At 40.3% G+C, this 18,584-nt stretch overlaps 2 protein-coding genes across 2 annotated transcripts in view; both read left to right on the plus strand.

Annotated features, from left to right (window-relative positions):
• The window catches only part of LOC120439141 (Fc receptor-like protein 4), a 43,813-nt gene extending 38,082 nt beyond the window's left edge, over nt 1-5,731 (plus strand). The window contains exons 5-8 of the mRNA XM_039609885.1: nt 4,064-4,336; nt 4,534-4,800; nt 5,280-5,557; nt 5,667-5,731. Of these exons, the coding sequence (XP_039465819.1) occupies nt 4,064-4,336; nt 4,534-4,800; nt 5,280-5,338 (599 nt within the window). The 3' untranslated portion in view covers nt 5,339-5,557; nt 5,667-5,731. The remainder of the gene's footprint in view (nt 1-4,063; nt 4,337-4,533; nt 4,801-5,279; nt 5,558-5,666) is intronic.
• LOC116312707 (low affinity immunoglobulin gamma Fc region receptor II-like) overlaps nt 1-8,403 on the plus strand; it is a 100,624-nt gene extending 92,221 nt beyond the window's left edge. The window contains exon 9 of the mRNA XM_039609878.1: nt 8,103-8,403. Within this exon, the coding sequence (XP_039465812.1) occupies nt 8,103-8,179 (77 nt within the window). The 3' untranslated portion in view covers nt 8,180-8,403. The remainder of the gene's footprint in view (nt 1-8,102) is intronic.
• Nucleotides 8,404-18,584: the final 10,181 nt, after the last annotated feature.

An 18,584-nucleotide genomic window follows, 5' to 3' on the forward strand; every position in this document is an offset into this window, starting at 1 on the left:
TCATCAGAGCTACTGAGTCTGACAGTGGAGGATACAGCTGCCGGGGCAGAAGGGACTATTTCTTCTCAGAGTGGAGTGATATCATCACACTGACTGTATCATGTAAGATCTTTCATCCACATTATTTAAGGTTACTTATTTAGTTGATCTAACCTTTAATTCGGTGAATGAGTCGTCTGCCTATTAAATAAAATCACAAATCAGATTTTTATTTTTTTAGTCTTTCAAAGATGATAACAGACAGTTTTTGTTTATATTACAAAAAGGGATAATTTAACACATATGAACATAAAATAAAAAAGTTCAACATGCGCTCCAGTGAGACATTAAACTTCAGTAACACTGTGCAGTTATGAAACTTTTTACAATTAGAAATATAGAAATAATTAAGTAAAACTCATTAATTACACAACATAGTTATGTAATTTTTTCCCATTTTAAATAATCAATGAAATATTAAATAAATTGTTGAATGATGTATTAAATTAATTGATTTTGACATTTGAGACCCTCCATAGGTTTAGAGTTTAGTTAGTTTGGTCTCATGAGGAACACAGACTCCATCTTTTTTTTCTTTTTTTTTTAGCTGAATAAACCTTAACAGACTTCTATGTGGTCTTATTTTATTGTAGAGCTCATTGGAGTGTGTCAGCCTCTCTGATTGTTGAGTTTTTCTATGTGAATCAGTTGTTTACAGTATTGGAAATTATGTGTTAAATGATAGAAAACTACCTAAACTTGATGTGGATCCATGTCAGTGATGAGTGATGGTCACGTTGCTCTAACAATAACAGATACCATTAAGTATAGTGTAGGGCTGCCACGATTATGTCGACTATCAAATTCGTCGACAACTAATTTAATAGTCGACGTGTCGTTTGAAGCTTTGTATGATCACAAAAGACGCAGGAATAAGTAGTAGGATTTAAGAGTGTAATAACGGAATGAAACAGAAGATGGCAGCACTGCATGTACAAGGATGCCAGCTGCCATTAAACCCCAAAGAAGAAAAAGCAGTCTCGTAGCTGTGTCCAAGTTCAGGGGTCACATCCTTCGGAGGCCGCATTTGTAGGCCAATTACGTTACAGCGCCACGACGAAGGCTGTCCAAGACATCACATATTTGCAAAAGTGCTCCGACGTTTTCAGAGACACTTGTTACCCACCAGCTCGATAGCTAGCCGGGGTTCAAGGCTCAGTAGAGCTGGTGAGAACACCGAACTCCCAGCACATCGTTTTGAGATTCCTGCGGTCTTTCACTACTCAGGTTAAAAGTAGTATATAAGTCACATAGATAACTTAAAAATGTTATTGTTTGGCTTTTTTCAGCGTTTTATTTGTTCCTGAGTAAATCAGTGTGGCTGAGATTAAAGTTATAGTTTTTACACAGCTGAATAAACGTCAAACAAAAAACTGATTATCAGAAGTGTGAGATGCTCGAGAATATACTCAGGTGTCCTGTTATATTTTAGATGGCAAGGAGCAGACGGCTGAGTTTATTAAACTTCAACGAAACAATCTGCAAATTTCATTAAAACTGAATAAACTATAATCTTGTCTTTATTTTTAGTTAGCACTTATCTTAAACACTTGAAGCTGTAAGCTAATGATAGTTATATAAGAGCAGATACTGCTGGTGCAATAAGCTGTACGTTTTACGTCCAATGGATGCATGATCTGATTGGTCGACTAATCGCAAATGTAATCGTTGACCAGTCGACTACCAACATAATTGTTTGTGGCAGCCCTAGTGTAGTGTCATTTCAGAGTATTATTGAAGGAAAATGCACAGAGGACACAAAACATATAAAAGTAATTTGTTTGTGCAGCATTTGTCTTTGAATAGAGTCCGAATGGACCATGTTCAGCGTCTCCATCGCCGAAGCTGCTGCATTGAGCTGCGGCCGCAAGGTGGTTGGTGCCTGCTGTGGTGGTAATCCCCGAACCAAATGGTGGACACCAGAGGTGAAGGGAGCCACCAGGCTGGAGAAGGAGTCCTATCGGGCTTGGTTAGCCTGTGGGACTCCAGAGGCAGCCGACAGGTATCGACAGGCCAAGCGGAATGCGGCTCGGGCAGTGGCTGAAGCAAAAACTCTGGTGTGGGAGGAGTTCGGAGAGGCCATGGAAAAAGACTTTCGGACTGCCTCGAAGAGATTCTGGCAAACCGTCAGGCGTCTCAGGAGGGGAAGCGGTGCTCTACCTGCACTGTGTATAGTGCTGGCGGAGCGCTGCTGGCGTCGACTGAGAAAATTGTCAGGCGGTGGAAGGAATACTTGAGGACCTCCTTAATCCCACTGACACGTCTTCCGAGGAGGAAGCAGAGTCTGGGGATGAGGGAATGACCCGCCAATTTCGGGGGCAAGGTCACTGAGGCAGTTAAACAACTCCTTGGTGGCAGAGCCCTGGTGTTGATGAGTCCGCCCGAGTTCCTGAAGGCTCTGGACGTTGTAGGGCTGTCCTGGTTGACACGCCTCTACAATGTTGCGTGGAGATCAGGGGCAGTACCCTGGATTGGCAGACCGGGGTGGTGGTCCCCATCTTTAAGAGGGGAGACCGGAGGTGTGTTCCAACTACAGGGGATCACACTCCTCAGCCTCCCTGGGAAAGTCTATGCCAGGGTGCTGGAAAGGAGAGTTAGTCCGCTAGTCAAACCTCGGATACAGGAGGAACAATGCGGTTTTCGGTCCTGGTCATGGAACACTGGACCAGCTCTTTATCCTCTCAAGGATACTTGAGGGTGCATGGGAGTTTGCCCAACCAGTCTACATGTGTTTTGTGGACTTGGAGAAGGCATTCGACCGTGTCCCTCGGGGTGTCCTGTGGGAGGTGTTATGGAGTATGGGGTGTCTGGCCCATTGCTACAGGCCATTCGATCCCTATACAACCGTTGCAAGAGTTTGGTTCGCATTGTCGGCAATAAGTCGGACTCGTTCGGTGGGTGATGGGCTCCGCCAGAAACTGCCCTTGTCACCGGTTCTGTTCATAATTTTTATGGACAGGATTTCTAGGCGCAGCCAAGTGGCGGAGGGCTTTCGCCCGGTGGCCTCAGAATCTCATCTCTGCTTTTTGCGGATGATGTGGTTCTGTTGGCTTCATCAGGTGAAGGCCTCCAGCTCGCACTGGAACAGTTCGCAGCCGAGTGTGAAGCAGCGGGAATGAGGATCAGCACCTCAAATCTGAGGCCATGGTTCTCAGCCGGAAAAGGATGGAGTGCCCACTCCGGGTCGGGATGAGTTCCTGCCCCAAGTGGAGGAGTTCAAGTATCTCGGGGTCTTGTTCGCGAGTGATGGGAGAAGGGCCGGAGATCGACAGGCGGATTGGTGCTGCGGCTGCAGTGATGCGGACGCTGCACCGGTCCGTCGTGGTGAAGAGGAGCTGAGTGTGGCGAAGCTCTCAATTTACCGATCGATCTCGTCCCTACCCTCACCTATGGCCACGAGCTGTGGGTAGTGACCGAAAAGAACGAGATCGCGGATACAAGCGGCAGAAATGAGCTTCCTCCGAAGGGTGGCTGGCCTCTCCCTTAGAGATAGGGGTGAGAAGTTCGGCCATCCGGGAGGGGCTCAGAGTAGAGCCGCTGCTCCTCCACATCGAAAGGAGCCAGTTGAGGTGGTTCGGGCATCTGACAAGGATGCCTCCTGGGCGCCTCCTGGGTGAGGTGTTCGGGCATGTCCCACGGGAGGAGGCCCAGGGGCAGACCCAGGACACGCTGGAGAGATTATATCTCGGCTGGCCTGGGAACGCATTTGGTGTTCCCCGGATAAGCTGGAGGAGGTGGCTGGGGAGAGGGAGGTCTGGGCTTCTCTGCTTAGGCTGCTGCCCCCGCGACCCGGCCTCGGATAAAGCGGATGAAGATGGATGGATAGATGAAGAACAAATCAGAGGGAATCTGTAGTGTAGTTTTGTATGAAGACAGTCTAATGTGTCACATGCAGATAAATATTTTTTGTTTGGTGCTAGAAGCTAAATGACTGAATGAATGTTTAAAGTTTGATCATTTCTATAACAAAGTTCTTCCTGAAGCAATTGACAATCTGATGAACTTTTTCCTGTAAACTCTACAGCAAGTAAACCCAGAGCCACACTGACAGCACAAAGTTCAGTCATACCAGCAGGGGGCAGTGTGACACTGAGCTGCTCTGTGGAGGGCTCTGCTGGCTGGAAGTTTGACTGGTTCAGACGTGATTCAATCTCTTCTAAAGCTCAGCTCATGAGAGGAAATGAAGCAAACAGAGTTATTAGTGTCTCACAAGGAGGTCTGTACCACTGCAGAGGAGGGAGAGGAGATCCAGTTTACTACACAGAGGACAGCAGTGACGTCACAGTTACAGAAACTCGTAAGTTTAATTATTTTATTTCTACCAGACTAAGAGATGTCATTTTGTGTTCTGTGCTAACAATTTTATTCAACAACTGTGAGTTAATTAAACCTGAGATGAGAGACAACTTTTGGCAAATAGAAGAATTTATTCCGTCTTATTTTTTTATCTTTATATTTCTATTTGTCTCTAACTGGATATTTTTCTGTGAACAGTTCCCAGTAAGCCCACTGTGAGCCTGCAGCCATCCTGGACTCAGATATACAGCGGTGAGACAGTCACTGTCAGATGTGAGATTCAGGGAGGTGAAGGAGCTCAGTGGACGTATGAATGGAGAGCAGCCAAGTTAAACACACCTCCAGCATCCAATGAACACAGAATCATCAGAGCTACTGAGTCTGACAGTGGAGGATACAGCTGCCGGGGCAGAAGGGAGTATTTCTTCTCAGAGTGGAGTGATATCATCACACTGACTGTATCATGTAAGATCTTTCATCCAGAGTATCTAAATAAGGAAAAATCACTTCTTTTTCTTACAGCTTTATAACTGTCTTTCATGTTGGTCAGTAAAATGTTTAGTTTTATTCCAACAACAAAAACCTGAACAGCAGCTTTTTATTCACAGTGAAGAGAACAAAACATATGAGAGTAACTTCTCTGCTGTGCAGCTCTAATACATGAAAGATGAAATGCAGAACAAATGCTGAATCTGTCTCAGCTGCTCCACCACATCCACTAAGAAACATTAAATCCACTGATTGTTCCTCATGTGTGTTTTAACTTAGAAATGCAACAAATTAAATATGAAAGATTAGTGTTGTATTTGTGTGATAGTTGTACAGTTTGTTGTAGCTTCACCATTAAAGTTATGTGATATTTATTATTTCCATATTTCCACCAAGTTATTTCAACTGGTTTGATTCAGTCATTGACTTTTGTTCTTTTCTAAACTGAACTGCAGATAAACCAAAGGCCAAACTGAGAGCTGATAACACAGCTGTTCCAGTAGGGGCAGTGTGACCCTGACCTGCTCTGTGAACCCATCATCATCATCTGGATGGAAATACTACTGGTACAGAGATGAGAAATCCTCTGAAGCCCTGACCACACAAGATGCAGTTTTCCACTCAAATGGACAAATCAGTGTCTCACAGGAAGGACTCTACAGGTGCAGAGGAGGAAGAGGAAACCCAGTTTACTACACAGAGGACAGCCAGTCAGTCAGGATTGGGAAAACTGGTCAGTTTAACATGAAGTCAGATAAATTCCTGATTAAGGAGGAAGATGAAGAACAAAAGGCATTAACATTTTTGACATTCATGTGTTTTTATTGTACTTTCTTGAACAGTAACAGCCTCAAACAGGCCTGTTGTGACTCTGTATCCAAACTGGTCTGAGATATACAGAGGAGAGCGATCACTGTCAGATGTGAGATCCATGGAGGAGACACTGAGTGGGATTATGAGTGGAAACAAACAGCATGATAAAAGCTCCAAATCAAAATGAATACAGGATTAGATCTGCTTCATCATCCAACAGTGGAAACTATCGCTGTAAGGGCAGAATGAAAAGTTCACAGCATAAAACAACAGAGTGGAGTGATTCAGTCACACTGACAGTTTCTGACAGTAAGTAGAGTCATAGTTCATTTAACCTGGAAATAGAAACAGTTTGTAAAAATGTGTTTTATTAGTACATGTTGAGATATTTGACATGTTTAGATAGTCTCACTCTTAAAGTTCATCATAAATATTTGTGGGTCAACATTTTAGTGACATTGAATTCAGAGTTAAGAGGCGAAACATTGAGAGAAAATCTTTGTTGAACAGATAAACCCGTCCTGTCCTCACTGTGTCTCCATCATGGCTGAGTCCTGGAGCCTCAGTAACTCTGAACTGTGAGGTTGAACATCCGTCTGCAGGATGGAGCTTCTACTGGTATAAAGCTGTTCCTGATCTATCAGAGAAATCCTCCAGTTATGAGCTGCTACCTGATGGCAGTGGGACTGCACAGGACTCCTACATCATTCATGGACAGACACACACAGCAGGATATGTGTGCAGAGCTGGAAGAGGAGACCCAGAGTATCACACTGATCACAGTCAACCAAAGTTTGTCTGGTCTGCAGGTCAGTTTGAGGAATTTTAATCTTCATATATTTTATATTTCCGCTGTGATATTTTGAATCCTAACATCTGTGAGCTTTGTCTCTTCACTGCATGTTGTTTCCAGATGTTCATTCAGCAGCGTCTCTGACAGTGAGTCCTGACAGAGTGCAACACTTCACCTCTGACTCTGTCTCACTGACCTGTGAGGGAAACTTCACTGAGTGGAGAGTGAGGAAGTTCTCTGAGGACGGCCGACTGTACTCTGACTGTAGGAGAATGACTGGATCCACATGTAACATCAACACATCAGAGTCAGATACTGCAGTGTACTGGTGTGAGTCTGGATCAGGAGAGTTCAGCAGTGCAGTCAACATCACTGTACAGAGTATGTTATTATACATTTACTTCTTGGATTTTAATGATTTAAATGTCACATGAACATTTGTCCCAGCTTTGCTGTATGTGAAGTAATTTTATGTGGGAAAACACATTGTTACATACAGCAATTTTTAAATGTACAAGATCAGATCTTCATGATGAAAAGCATTTGTACAATCTGTTCTTATTATTGTTCGTCAGCTTTTTCTAAAAGTGTGCACCAGCTGATGTGACTGAAACAATTGTGTGTGATTGTGTCACAGATGATGGTAATGGTCCTATCCTGGTGAGTCCTGTTCATCCTGTGACTGAGGGAGCTTCTGTTAGTCTGAGCTGCAGTTTGAGAACACAAAAATACTTTCCAATGTGTTTTCTATCACAATGACAAACTTATTCAAAATGATACCCGAGGGGAGCTGAAGATCTCTGCAGTGTCAAAGTCTGATGAAGGTTTCTACAAGTGTCAGTACTCAGGAAGAGAGTCAGCACAGAGCTGGATGTCAGTTAAAGGTGAGCAGGATCAAAACATGTGATCTGATTTATTGTAGATGAATTCTTCACGTACCCCGTGTGCTGCAAATGTGTACTTTTGTTTAAGGATTTAGTTTTTTCACCAATAATGTTCAACAATGCTGTTTTATTATTTTTTATTTAAGTACTTTGTAAATTTAATTCAGCTTGTGTTTTTAAGCTAAATAATTTCTTAAAAATGAAATGTTCTTATTTACAGTGACTGTGACCACACCTGAGAGCTCTTCATTTCCTCTTCTGATGATCTTTAGATTAATTCTTGGATTCATGTTTATTTTCCTTCCATTCTTGTTGTTTGGCTTCAGATGTTCCAAAGGTGAGAACTTTTTTCTTTTTATATATTTCAAACACAAAGTTCACCAATAAAGTCGGAACAAATTAGTATCACAGACATGAGGTGACTGATTTTCTCTGACCTGCAGGTGATCGTTGTGTCTATGAGACAGTCAGAAGATGTGAAAACACTGAAAATGGTAAAGTTTACACTTTCATTAATATAGAGCTTGTGGAAGCTGGATGATTATACAATAACTGTGTTTAACATGAAAGTCAATCAGATTATTATTTCAGGTCCAGCAGAAGGTGATTACACCAATGTCACATCTGTGATTCAGCTGAAAGTCATTAACAAGACAAGTGAGTGCACAAAATGTGAGATTTGAAATGCAAAATATACATTGGTAATTATTCTCACTGATAATAAATGCATTTGTGGACAAAACAGAGGGAGTTTGTTTTGAAATGCTTTCATTTGATCACCTCAACAGGGCAACGTGGTGACCCAGAGGAGAGCTCTGACTACAATGATGTCAATCCAAATTCAGCCACAGCTCTAAAATCTTAACAGCAGCTCTTTAGCTGTTTTTCTCTTTAAAGTCTCTTAAAAACTTGAAGTCACTTTAAGTGAAAAGGAGAAGATTTTGAATTCAAAGCAATGATCCTGATGGAATGAGTTTATACTGTCTTCAGAAAGAATCACTCAGTGTGTTTCACTTGTTTCTCTCCCATTAGAAAATAATTTTAATGGACTTTAATGTATTGTAGAGCTGTTTTGTTTTTTTTACTTTTTAACTGTTTCTTTTATTTGTAATATATATTAAAAAGTCTTTCTGTGAAGCACTTTGTAACTTTGTTAATAAAAGTGTGACATAAATAAAGTGTGTTGTTGTTGTGTGTCAGACTGAGAGTACATGTTACAGCTGTTCAGTGTTGTGCATGAATCCACTGAAGGAGAGCATTCATTTAAAGGCACTCATTGTCATTTAAAACAGCTTACAACCCTCCAAAATGAACTAAAGCTATCAACATAATGGGAAGTAACAACTGCTCTGACGTTATGCTCAGCAGCCTTTTTACTAACTCACGGGGCTTGAATCACAGGTGGAGGTGATTCTGTGTGGAGTTTGCATGTGTGTGTGTTTCCTCCATGAACTCCAGCTTCCTCCCAGTGTCCACTGTCCCTCTGTGACCCTAAACTGGAGACGTTGTTACAGAAATGGATGAATGTGTTTCATGTTTTTCTGTGACTTGTGCTGCTTTTGCAGTCTTCATGTGGTCGTCTTACATTTCATGGCAGCACTGCCATCATGTGTCACTGTTCACACTGTTTGGTCACATCAGCAGCAACAAACTCAGCTGAAGAGTGTTTTGTCAGAGCAGTTGCACACCAGAGCAGATTTTTTTTTTTCTGTAGGTGATGTTTGTGTCTTTTATGCTTTGTACAGTTTCATGTGTGTCAAATAATTGTGTTGCTTTTAAAAATGCACCATTTTCTACAAAATAATATCACACAACACTCCTTTCTTCCTCTGAGTGACCTGTGATGCTTACATGTGTATTAAAATGTCATTTCTAACTGCAATATGCTATTTATTAATCAGCTGAAAATGACTCATGATTTGTGTCTGAGCCCCAGAAAAGTGGAGAGAAGAGAAAATGTTTTGTTCAGTAAATGACTTGTTTCAGCAAAGTGGCAACAAGAAATGCAGACAATAACAGCACAGTGGTGTTGTCTTGACAACTACATGCTGAAATTGTCAAATATAAATATAAAGTATTTCCTTAGTTGAAGGGATATAAAGTGTCAGGTGTGCCCCTGTAGCTCTGCACTTGTTCTCTGTGTGGACTGCACATTTTTATATGATCTACCTGTACTGGGAAAAATACCACACTGTGAGAACTGATGAAAACTCTCCTTTAGAAAACTATTCAGAATATAGTTGTCAAGAGAAGCTGTGAAGAGTGTGTTTCTCACACTGATAACCAGCTGTTTTTATCATTATTTATATGTTCATTTAGTTATTCTGTTTTCACTTCATTGCTCTCTGACATCTTGCTAACAGAACATTTGAAGTCATCTATTCTCCACATCAGAGTGTGACGAGTCTATTAAGTGAAGGAAGACAGAGTGTCACATTTTGACAGAGTATCACTGAATCCCTACAGAATGGTTATGATTGTACTGTGTGAGCACCAACATCACTGTGCAGTTTGTTTGTACCTCTTCACAGCAGTTTGATTCATCAAGAGAAAGTATCGACCCCTCTGTGACATTAAAAGGTGGCCATGAGTATAAAATGAAGGCGAGTGTATTAGAGGAGGTAAAACATGTTTTGATGTCTGTGAGAAACTGAGGGCTCACAAATGAACGTTAACATGGCAACTTTTTTTTTTTTTTTTTAAATGGTGTAATAACAAGAATGGTCAGTAGGAGGCAGTGGGGTGATCATTACTGGAGCCTCTGTGTTTCCTTCCCTTTAAACTCTTTTAAACTGAGCTCAGCAGCTACAAACTACAGTCAGCTGTCCACCTCAAACATATCAGCTCGTTTCTTGTTCAGAAGTTTACACAAAATTAAATCATATCCCATCATGCATCTGTGGTTATTTGCTGATTATGCCCAGTGCTCTTGAATCCACAGTGCCTGTCATGTGTTGTGTGGATATATATAACACTATGTGCATACATTTTGCATTTTACTAACTGTATATGAAATAAATTGATTTTAGTGAGTCCTCATCTCAACACCTGGTTATTATCACAGGATGGAGGCCCTAAACCACACACACACACAACATTAATATTCAGTGTCATGTTGCTGTTCTGAGATCAGCTGACAACATGCAAACATGGAAAACTTGAAGCAACAGAACAGGATCAATGAGCAGCTGTGACATCGACTGAGTCAGAAACAACATGAACTCAGAGATTTGTTGTTTGTGGATTTAAATTAATTATCCTCGTTCTGTTGTTGTGTGGCTAAAGGGTGAAACATTTCTTGATAATTGGCTGAAAGTGATTCATAATTTCTGATGTTGTGACACAACATGTGTGTGACATTATATTATGTTGTGTTAAGACATTTTCTTGTGGACAAATCTTTTTTTTAAAAAATGGAAAAATACAAACTACACTTAATTCTTTTGCTCTTTCCTATTCTGCTGATAACCACCTGACCTTCCTGATCCCCGCCCCTCTGCTTCCTCCTCCTAATCTGCTGGTTAGCTTGGTGGTTTGGACACCATACATTGTCTTTGTTTTTGCCTCCAGGTGGAGAAAACTGTAGATTATTTTGATAAATGCAAAACTTTTTACCAAATCTGGAAATATACACAGTGATCTGTTTTATTTAAGAAGCAATGAGCAGTAAAAATACAAGATTAATCTGTAAATAAGACAATACAGAATAACATCTTTGTTCCTCTGAATAGACTGTGATGCCTACATGTGTGTAAAGACTGTTGTTGGTTAAGTCTTTTCTCCAACAGGTTTATTTTTATCCGCTGAAAGTCAGATACCTTTATAAGAGGAAATGCAGCCTGTGGTTTGTTTTATTTAAAGTCAACACAGCACAGTGGAAATGTGCAGGTATGACAATGTGTGAAAACAGGTTAAAAGTAGCTTTATTGTGGTGATGACACATGCTGGACTAAAGAATAAATAAAGCATGTGGGCATCAAGAGAAACGGTGAAAAGCTTGTTTCTCACGCCAAGGGCGTAGATTTGGTTTTGGCATTGGTGGGGACGGATGCCTGCCCTGTTTCTTTTCTTTTTTTTCCTTTTTGTCTTTGCTTCTTGATAAAAAAGGAGAAATATACTTGTCTACATATGCTATTCTACAGGCTTTTAAACCATTTAAAATTACAATTCATAGTTTTATATGTGAATTATATAATGTTAAATTACTATTAAACAAATGACTGACTAAGTATTTTAGACTTCAGTTTACTTCAGCCATATTCCATATAAATCAGGTATCATACAAAAATAAAAATAGCTTCAAATACAGTCATGAACCACCAAGTCATCATCTAATTTCACCTGTGATCTTGTGTCACCATTACTCTCTGAGCTTTGTGTTGGTTCTTCTGTCACCTGACAAATAGGACATACATGACAATAAGAATAAAATGTGTAGCTGCTTCAGTGTTTCTGTCACTTTGTGCAGATCTTGACTCATCACTAATGTTTGTAGGGTGAATGCATTTTTAAAACAATTTGTGCAAACTGCACTACAAGGTGGAATATTTGCAAATTCATGACTACATCATGATATATTGTCTCAAAAATCAACCCTATGAATATGTCAGTGCCATTAGGATGAAATTATTGTGTCACCAACATTTTAACGTTAGACATATAATTTTAACAGCCTCTGTAAACTCATATCCTGGCTTGCTCGAGGCTCCGTTTTCTCTGACAGTTTCAATCCAAATTAGAAATGCTACTCTGAGACTGAGAGAACTAATAGTGCTGCCTGTTGTGCAGTTAGTTTCCAAAACATGTTATTCATGGTTACATACAATTTTAGACTGATGTGGGCCAAAGCCTAGCATAGCCTGTAACGTTATTATGACGGACACATTTTATGAGTGAACTTGGCTTTAAGTGACTGACAGGTTTCTTTGAAAAATACTTTCATATATCCAGGTTCTTCCTTTTTGCTGCCATCCTCCTCTCCTCCTTGCAGGTCCGCGCAGTGCAGGTTTGCCGCTGCTAAAACTAAACAGAGCTCCCTGAAAGGCACAGCCAATCACATTGGCCATATTTGTCACATGAGGTAGGACTCCAGTAGAGAACGTAATTTAACTCTTTCCGCACCGCTGGGTGAATGAGACGTCGACAGATCGTTTTTTTTTTCTTTCTGTCGGGTTTGTTTTTCTTTACTCGAAGAGATCAAATTATTGGTGGGGACAATTCAATAATCGCTGGATATTGGTGGGGACATGTCCCTTCCATCCATGCCAAATCTATGCCCTTGTCTCACGCTCATGTCTTTAAGAGTCTCTGCATGGACGTGCTGTAAATGTTCATTTATCTCTGAAATAAATAAAATCATCCATCACTCTCTCTGTCCACAAAATCATATACAGACATGTTTTTCTTCTTACTGCAACTTGCAAACAGGCCAGTTCCTCACAGTATAACACAAAACTCCAAAGTATAATCACTGCTTTGTAACCACCAGAGGAGCCAGTAAATCATCTATACCTACTGATACTAATGTGTCTGTTTGGCTGGTGTTACAGAAATGGTTCCTACACCTGTGATGATGACGTCAGTGTTTGACTCCAAACTGTCTGCTGGACTCTGCAGTATCACAGAGTCCCCAAGTTTTTAGGCCTTTTTAGACTTCATATTTTGAAGCATTACAATATTAAAATATTGATATGTACTGAAACTTTTGCACTTAACTTTTACATATAACCTGAAAATAAGGTAAAATCCGGAAGTTACATCTTAATGTATTTTACCTTTCTAAAAGAAAAGGGGTGGGATGAAAAAACACACCTGCTGTTAAACAATCTAAAACACTTGGATATGAACATGTTGGTGAGTGTGTGTAGATGATACTGCAACAAACCTTAATCATAACCTTTGTAAGAAAGTGTTTGAAAGAATGAAGGATGGCGGCTGTGTTTTCATGCTTTTATTATGATTAATACTATAGCCTGAGTGACAAACTGAGACACACTACATGCTCATGTGGAGGGAACTAGCCAATCACAACGTAACCGCTCTTTAAAGTATTCACTGTTCTGATGTCCTTTTGGAATCAATGTGGGTGGAGCCTATAGTAGCTGTCATAGTGTTGTGGAGGTATGGTACAGACAACACAGGAGCTGTAACTTTCCATTCCAACTTTATTCATCTCCAAACTACAACTGGACACATTGCGCCAGAAACCAGCAGAACCCCTCCTCCCGACCTGGGTGAGAGTGGAGCCCTCTGGTGGGCCACCACAGTGTGAAAGATAACCTAGACAGGTTATAGAGAGACAGACAACCATTCATGTTCACATTCACACCTGCAGGCAACAACCTGAATCACCAGTTAACATAATAATATATGACTTTGGACTGTGGGAGGAAGCCAGAGTACCCGGAGAGAACCCAGACAGACAACCATAGTGGGAGTTGTCCCTTAAGAGGGTCATGAATCCACTATTAATTATGTGTGTCATGACATGAGACAAGGTGTGAAAAGTGGGGCAGGTCATTGTGCTGCATTCCAGATACCTCCGAACTTGGATCTTTTAAATTTGGCGTGGCGTCACTCCTGAGTTAGTACGTTGCAGAAAAAGACAGGAAACACAGGATTTGTTTTGGTTCTTGGCAAGAGAGATGCAGGTATGATAGTAGTGCAGTATGATACTGGTCAAGGAGTTAAAAATACACAACAGGTTAAAGTTTTTTGTCACGGCCGGGTGGCCGGTGCGTGGTGCAAGCCTAAAAGCAGATGTTCGAGACAGGAATGAACTTAACAAAAACTGAGGTGTTTACTTTAGGTTGGATCAACAATATAAATGAAAATCGAAAGGAAATTAGGACTATGTTAACAGTAAACTAGACTGGGGAAATTAACACTAGACACAGAGAACATTAAACTTGAACGTGACCAGCATGAATGACATGAATACCTGAGACGTGACTCGTGACGAACAGAAACATGGCACATGGTGAAAAGACGACCTGCCAATGAATGAATGAAAACTCACATCACACGAGGGTGGCGAGGGAAGTGGAAACACAGCTGGAAGCAAAACTAAACACAGAACGTGATATTGTCAAAATAAAACAGGAAACATGCAGACTAAGAAACACAGACCTGAGACTCAGACCAGGGAAGAAACAGACATGGAAGCAGAAACGGGAGATGAAGAAAAAATGACATAACTGGATGCAGAGCGAGGGACACAGACAGAGAGAGAGAGAGAGAGAGGGACAGAAATACTCTGTGTTATTTAGTGCATTTATGAAGTGGCTGTTTGGTTTCTTCAGTGTAGAGGTCCAACTCCTCACTGCATATGTCATGACAGGACACTGCACAAATCACATGAAAATATGTCACCTGACCTGAAACAACAGAAGGTAAGAAGAAAACACAAGAAGCAAGCCTGCATGTTTGCAGTGGACAGGAAATGTGAACACATCACACAACTGCTGTGGTCAAAGCTACAGGAGCTGTTTGAGGTTTCTATAAAAGGAAAGGAAGCACAGAGAGGCCACAGTCAGAAGAAACACTCTGGTTTTATCTGTATTAAATGCAGCTTCTCTTTTTATTATTGATGTAAAGTCAAAGTGTTTGAGATCAGCTGAGGATCAGAGTGCAGCAGGGCTGGATGTGAGGATGGGGCACTCTTTGCTCTGCATGACGGACTTATTGTGTAAGTACATTTGTGACATTGTTTGAATGGCACTAATTAATGAAAGTGTTTCTCATGTGTGAGAATTAGAGTGTATCACTGGTTTGAAGTGTTTATCTGAGAGTTTGAACAAAGCATATTTGTGATGTTTATGATAGTTACAGACAAATGTTGGCTGGTTCCTTGGTTCAGTTTAGTCTGGAGTATCGTGTTGGATACACCGCTGCTTGTTGCACTTGACTCAGTGCCATTGTGTACAAATTCATATATTAAATAATTTTTAAATAACTTTTATAACATTTTTATAACTATAATTTTAAAATAGTTTCAAACTTGTTACTTTTTAATGCACAGACTCAGAAAAATACTCTTAAACTCTTAAAACTAATGTCCTAATTTAGTTTGTTTGGTTTGATTTTCTATGAGTTTGATCCTGATGATGATTTATCTTTACTTCATTACTCGGTACTCTCTTCTACGTTAATGCTGATGGAGAGACATGGTTATTTTTCTCCCCCTTTTGTCCTTTTTGATGCTCAATAAGTAATTAGACTTTTATTTTTACTTTTTAATGTTAACAAAAGAAAATCAGATTTTAGAAATGCAAACATTTTCAGTGAAACTTCAGAAACAGAACATATCAGAGTAGTTTTAATATTTGTACATGTCTAGAGTAGGGTTAAATATCGACACTTCGTTATTAATCAACACTAAAACAGAATGAAGATGCTCATTTGCAACAATGTTGATATCCATAGTGTTGTCTTGGCTTCCTCCAGCTGAGGCATAATTTGACAGCACTGCTGCAGACAGACAGGCACGCAGCTCCTCCCCTCACTAACAACTGAATATTCATAATGTTCAACATTTTACGAATAAAGGTCAGAGGTCAGCAAAGCTCCTGTTTCACCAACATTGAACTATTTAACAATTATCAGAAATTCCTCGCATGCAAATTTAACAACCTTTGTGCGTAGAACTCAAGTTCATGCAAGCACGCATAAAGAAGCCATCGCACGCCAGATTTACGCTCTCACATGTATGCATTTTTGACCTCTGAAGTGTTTCTTGTGCTTCTCCCTTTCCCGCTGAACTCCACTCTCACTCCCTGCTGTATTTCGCTACCCTTTACAACCAATGAACATTCAGCAGATGCTGACATCATCAACTTCAAACAACGTGCAGTCAGGACCTTAGAGCAGGGGTCCCCAATCCCAGTCCACGAGGGCCGGTGTCCCTGCAGGTTTTAGATGTGTCCTTGATCCATCACAGCTGATTTAAATGGCTAAATTAGCTCCTCAACATGTCCTGAAGTTCTCCAGAGGCCTGGTAATGAACTAATCATTTGATTCAGGTGTGTTGACCCAGGGTGAGATCTAAAACCTGCAGGTACACCGGCCCTCGTGGACTGGGATTGGGGACCCCTGCCTTAGAGGATGCACGAAAGCATGTGTTGGGTGGGTGAAAGTCCCTCCCCCTCTCTGTCCCAATGAAAAGTCTACACAGACACATTTGCAGGACTCTGCTCTCAAAGATGAATCCTGCTTCTGTGAATCAGCTGAGGTTTGATAGTCTGGAGGGACACATAGTGCCACCTGCTGCAGAGATATTATTAAATATTGATTAAAAATCTTTAAATAATATCAAACTTAAAACATTCAAATGTAACACTGTTGTAAAAAAGGACAAGATATGAATGCTGTAGAGACTCATTAATCTGATGATGTAGCACACAGAGCGGTAAATTAAACATTTTTATTCCCGTTGACTATTTTATCATTGAGTCCACTCTCAGTGCTGCTGTTGATTTCTGAGGCTCTGAAACTTTAAACTGGATCCATTTAAACCTTAAAGGTTACAGTCCCACAGCCTAAACAAGGAAACATGGAAATCACTTTAGTTTGTTTGGAGATCAAAGTGAAATTAATTTGATTTGATTGATTTGGTTTTGCCAAATTCTGACCCTACCATCTGAATGTTGGAGCAGAAACTGACACTCATCAGACCAGACAATGTTTTTACGCTTGCGTTTTTAAGCTTCTGTTGTCCAGTTTTGGTGAACCTGTGTGAATTATAGCCTCAGTTTCCTGTTCTTAGCTGACAGTGTGGCACCTGCTGTGGTCTTTGGCTGCTATATGACATTTACTTCAAGGTTAGACATGTTGTGCATTCAGAGACGCTCTTCTGCATATCTCGGTTGTGATGAGTGGTCTGACCATTGACATCGAGTTATTTTCACCCAGTGAACTTCCACTCACTGGTTTTTTTCTATTGTGACTATTCTCTGTAAAACTGTAAATGATCATAAATGACGTCCAGCGTCAGTCACATCTGTCACTTTGTTAAGCTGCAGTGTTAAATCTAAAAAAAGACATGGATCAGGAAACTAAACTAAACTAAACTAAACACGGTTTTAAGCACAAATGTTAAAACTATATTCTTCCTGTTTCACCACTTACAACATTCATATAACTGCTGTGTTTGTGGCTGTGCTGTATCCAAATGTTTAACCTTCCAAATGAGTTATTGTCATCTGATTTTACTGCAGCTGTTCTCACTGAAAACATTTTATTATGATGATGATTATTATTATTATTGTTATTATTATTATATAATTATTTTAACGATATTTAAATAAAATAAAAGTTTTTCACACTTTAAACAAGTCTTGGACTTGTGTTCTCCTCATTTCCTCTTTAGCCAAATCAGTCAGCTCACATATGTGTAATGAAACTTGTTGTCTGTCTGTTATTGGTCAGTTTAGTCTGTGTGTTACAGGCCTTTTCATAAAAATCTGACAAACATGGTCAGACCTTGTTAAGTTGTTATTTCTGTGTAAAAGGAAGGAAGCAGAGAGAAGTTTTAAAAACTCTTTGTTTCCTTCACAGCTCTTTGGTATCTGCTGTGCTGCTGCTTCACTCTCTCTTTACAGAAAGTTGTCGAAGTTTTCAGGCGTGTCACTGCTGGATGTGAGGATGGGAGCCACTTTGCTCTGTGAGCTGGGCCTATTCTGTGAGTACATCACTGACTTCTATTGTTTGATTCATACTGATCCATAAACATGTTTTAGTAAGAAGAACAGAGCATCAGTCATTTGTACCATTTCAGGTCATGTGATCAGAGGACTCTCATGTTTGTTACCAACATGGTTGTTTGTAGACTGGATTAGATTTTAGTGCACTGACTCAGATCAGAGTGGAGCTGGTTTAGTTTATCTAAGAAAGGTTTGTTTCTCCATCAGTGATAATTTGATGCATACAAATCATAGCAGCCACTGGTACAACCACAAGTGTTTGATTTATTTTATATTTGAGTGTCTTTAGATTGATAAAGTTTGAAGTTTGTGTCTTTATTGTAGTCCTCTGTACACTCCTCTGCACTGGACACGCTCAAGGTGACTGAACAGTTTTTACTTTTTTCTGTCTGTTAATTTATTTGGTAAAGCGTCATCTCAAAATACTGCAAAAATCTTAATTACAGTTAACTTGTGTTTTGTATTTATTTATTATTCAATCTATGAACAGTGTATGAACATACTGTCACAGATTGTGTTTGTGCATAAAAGTGTTTCAGACAACTTTGTGGTTGTGTTGGATTCTAGATG

Source organism: Oreochromis aureus, linkage group 3 (genome assembly GCF_013358895.1).
Source record: "Oreochromis aureus strain Israel breed Guangdong linkage group 3, ZZ_aureus, whole genome shotgun sequence".
NCBI lineage: Eukaryota > Metazoa > Chordata > Actinopteri > Cichliformes > Cichlidae > Oreochromis > Oreochromis aureus.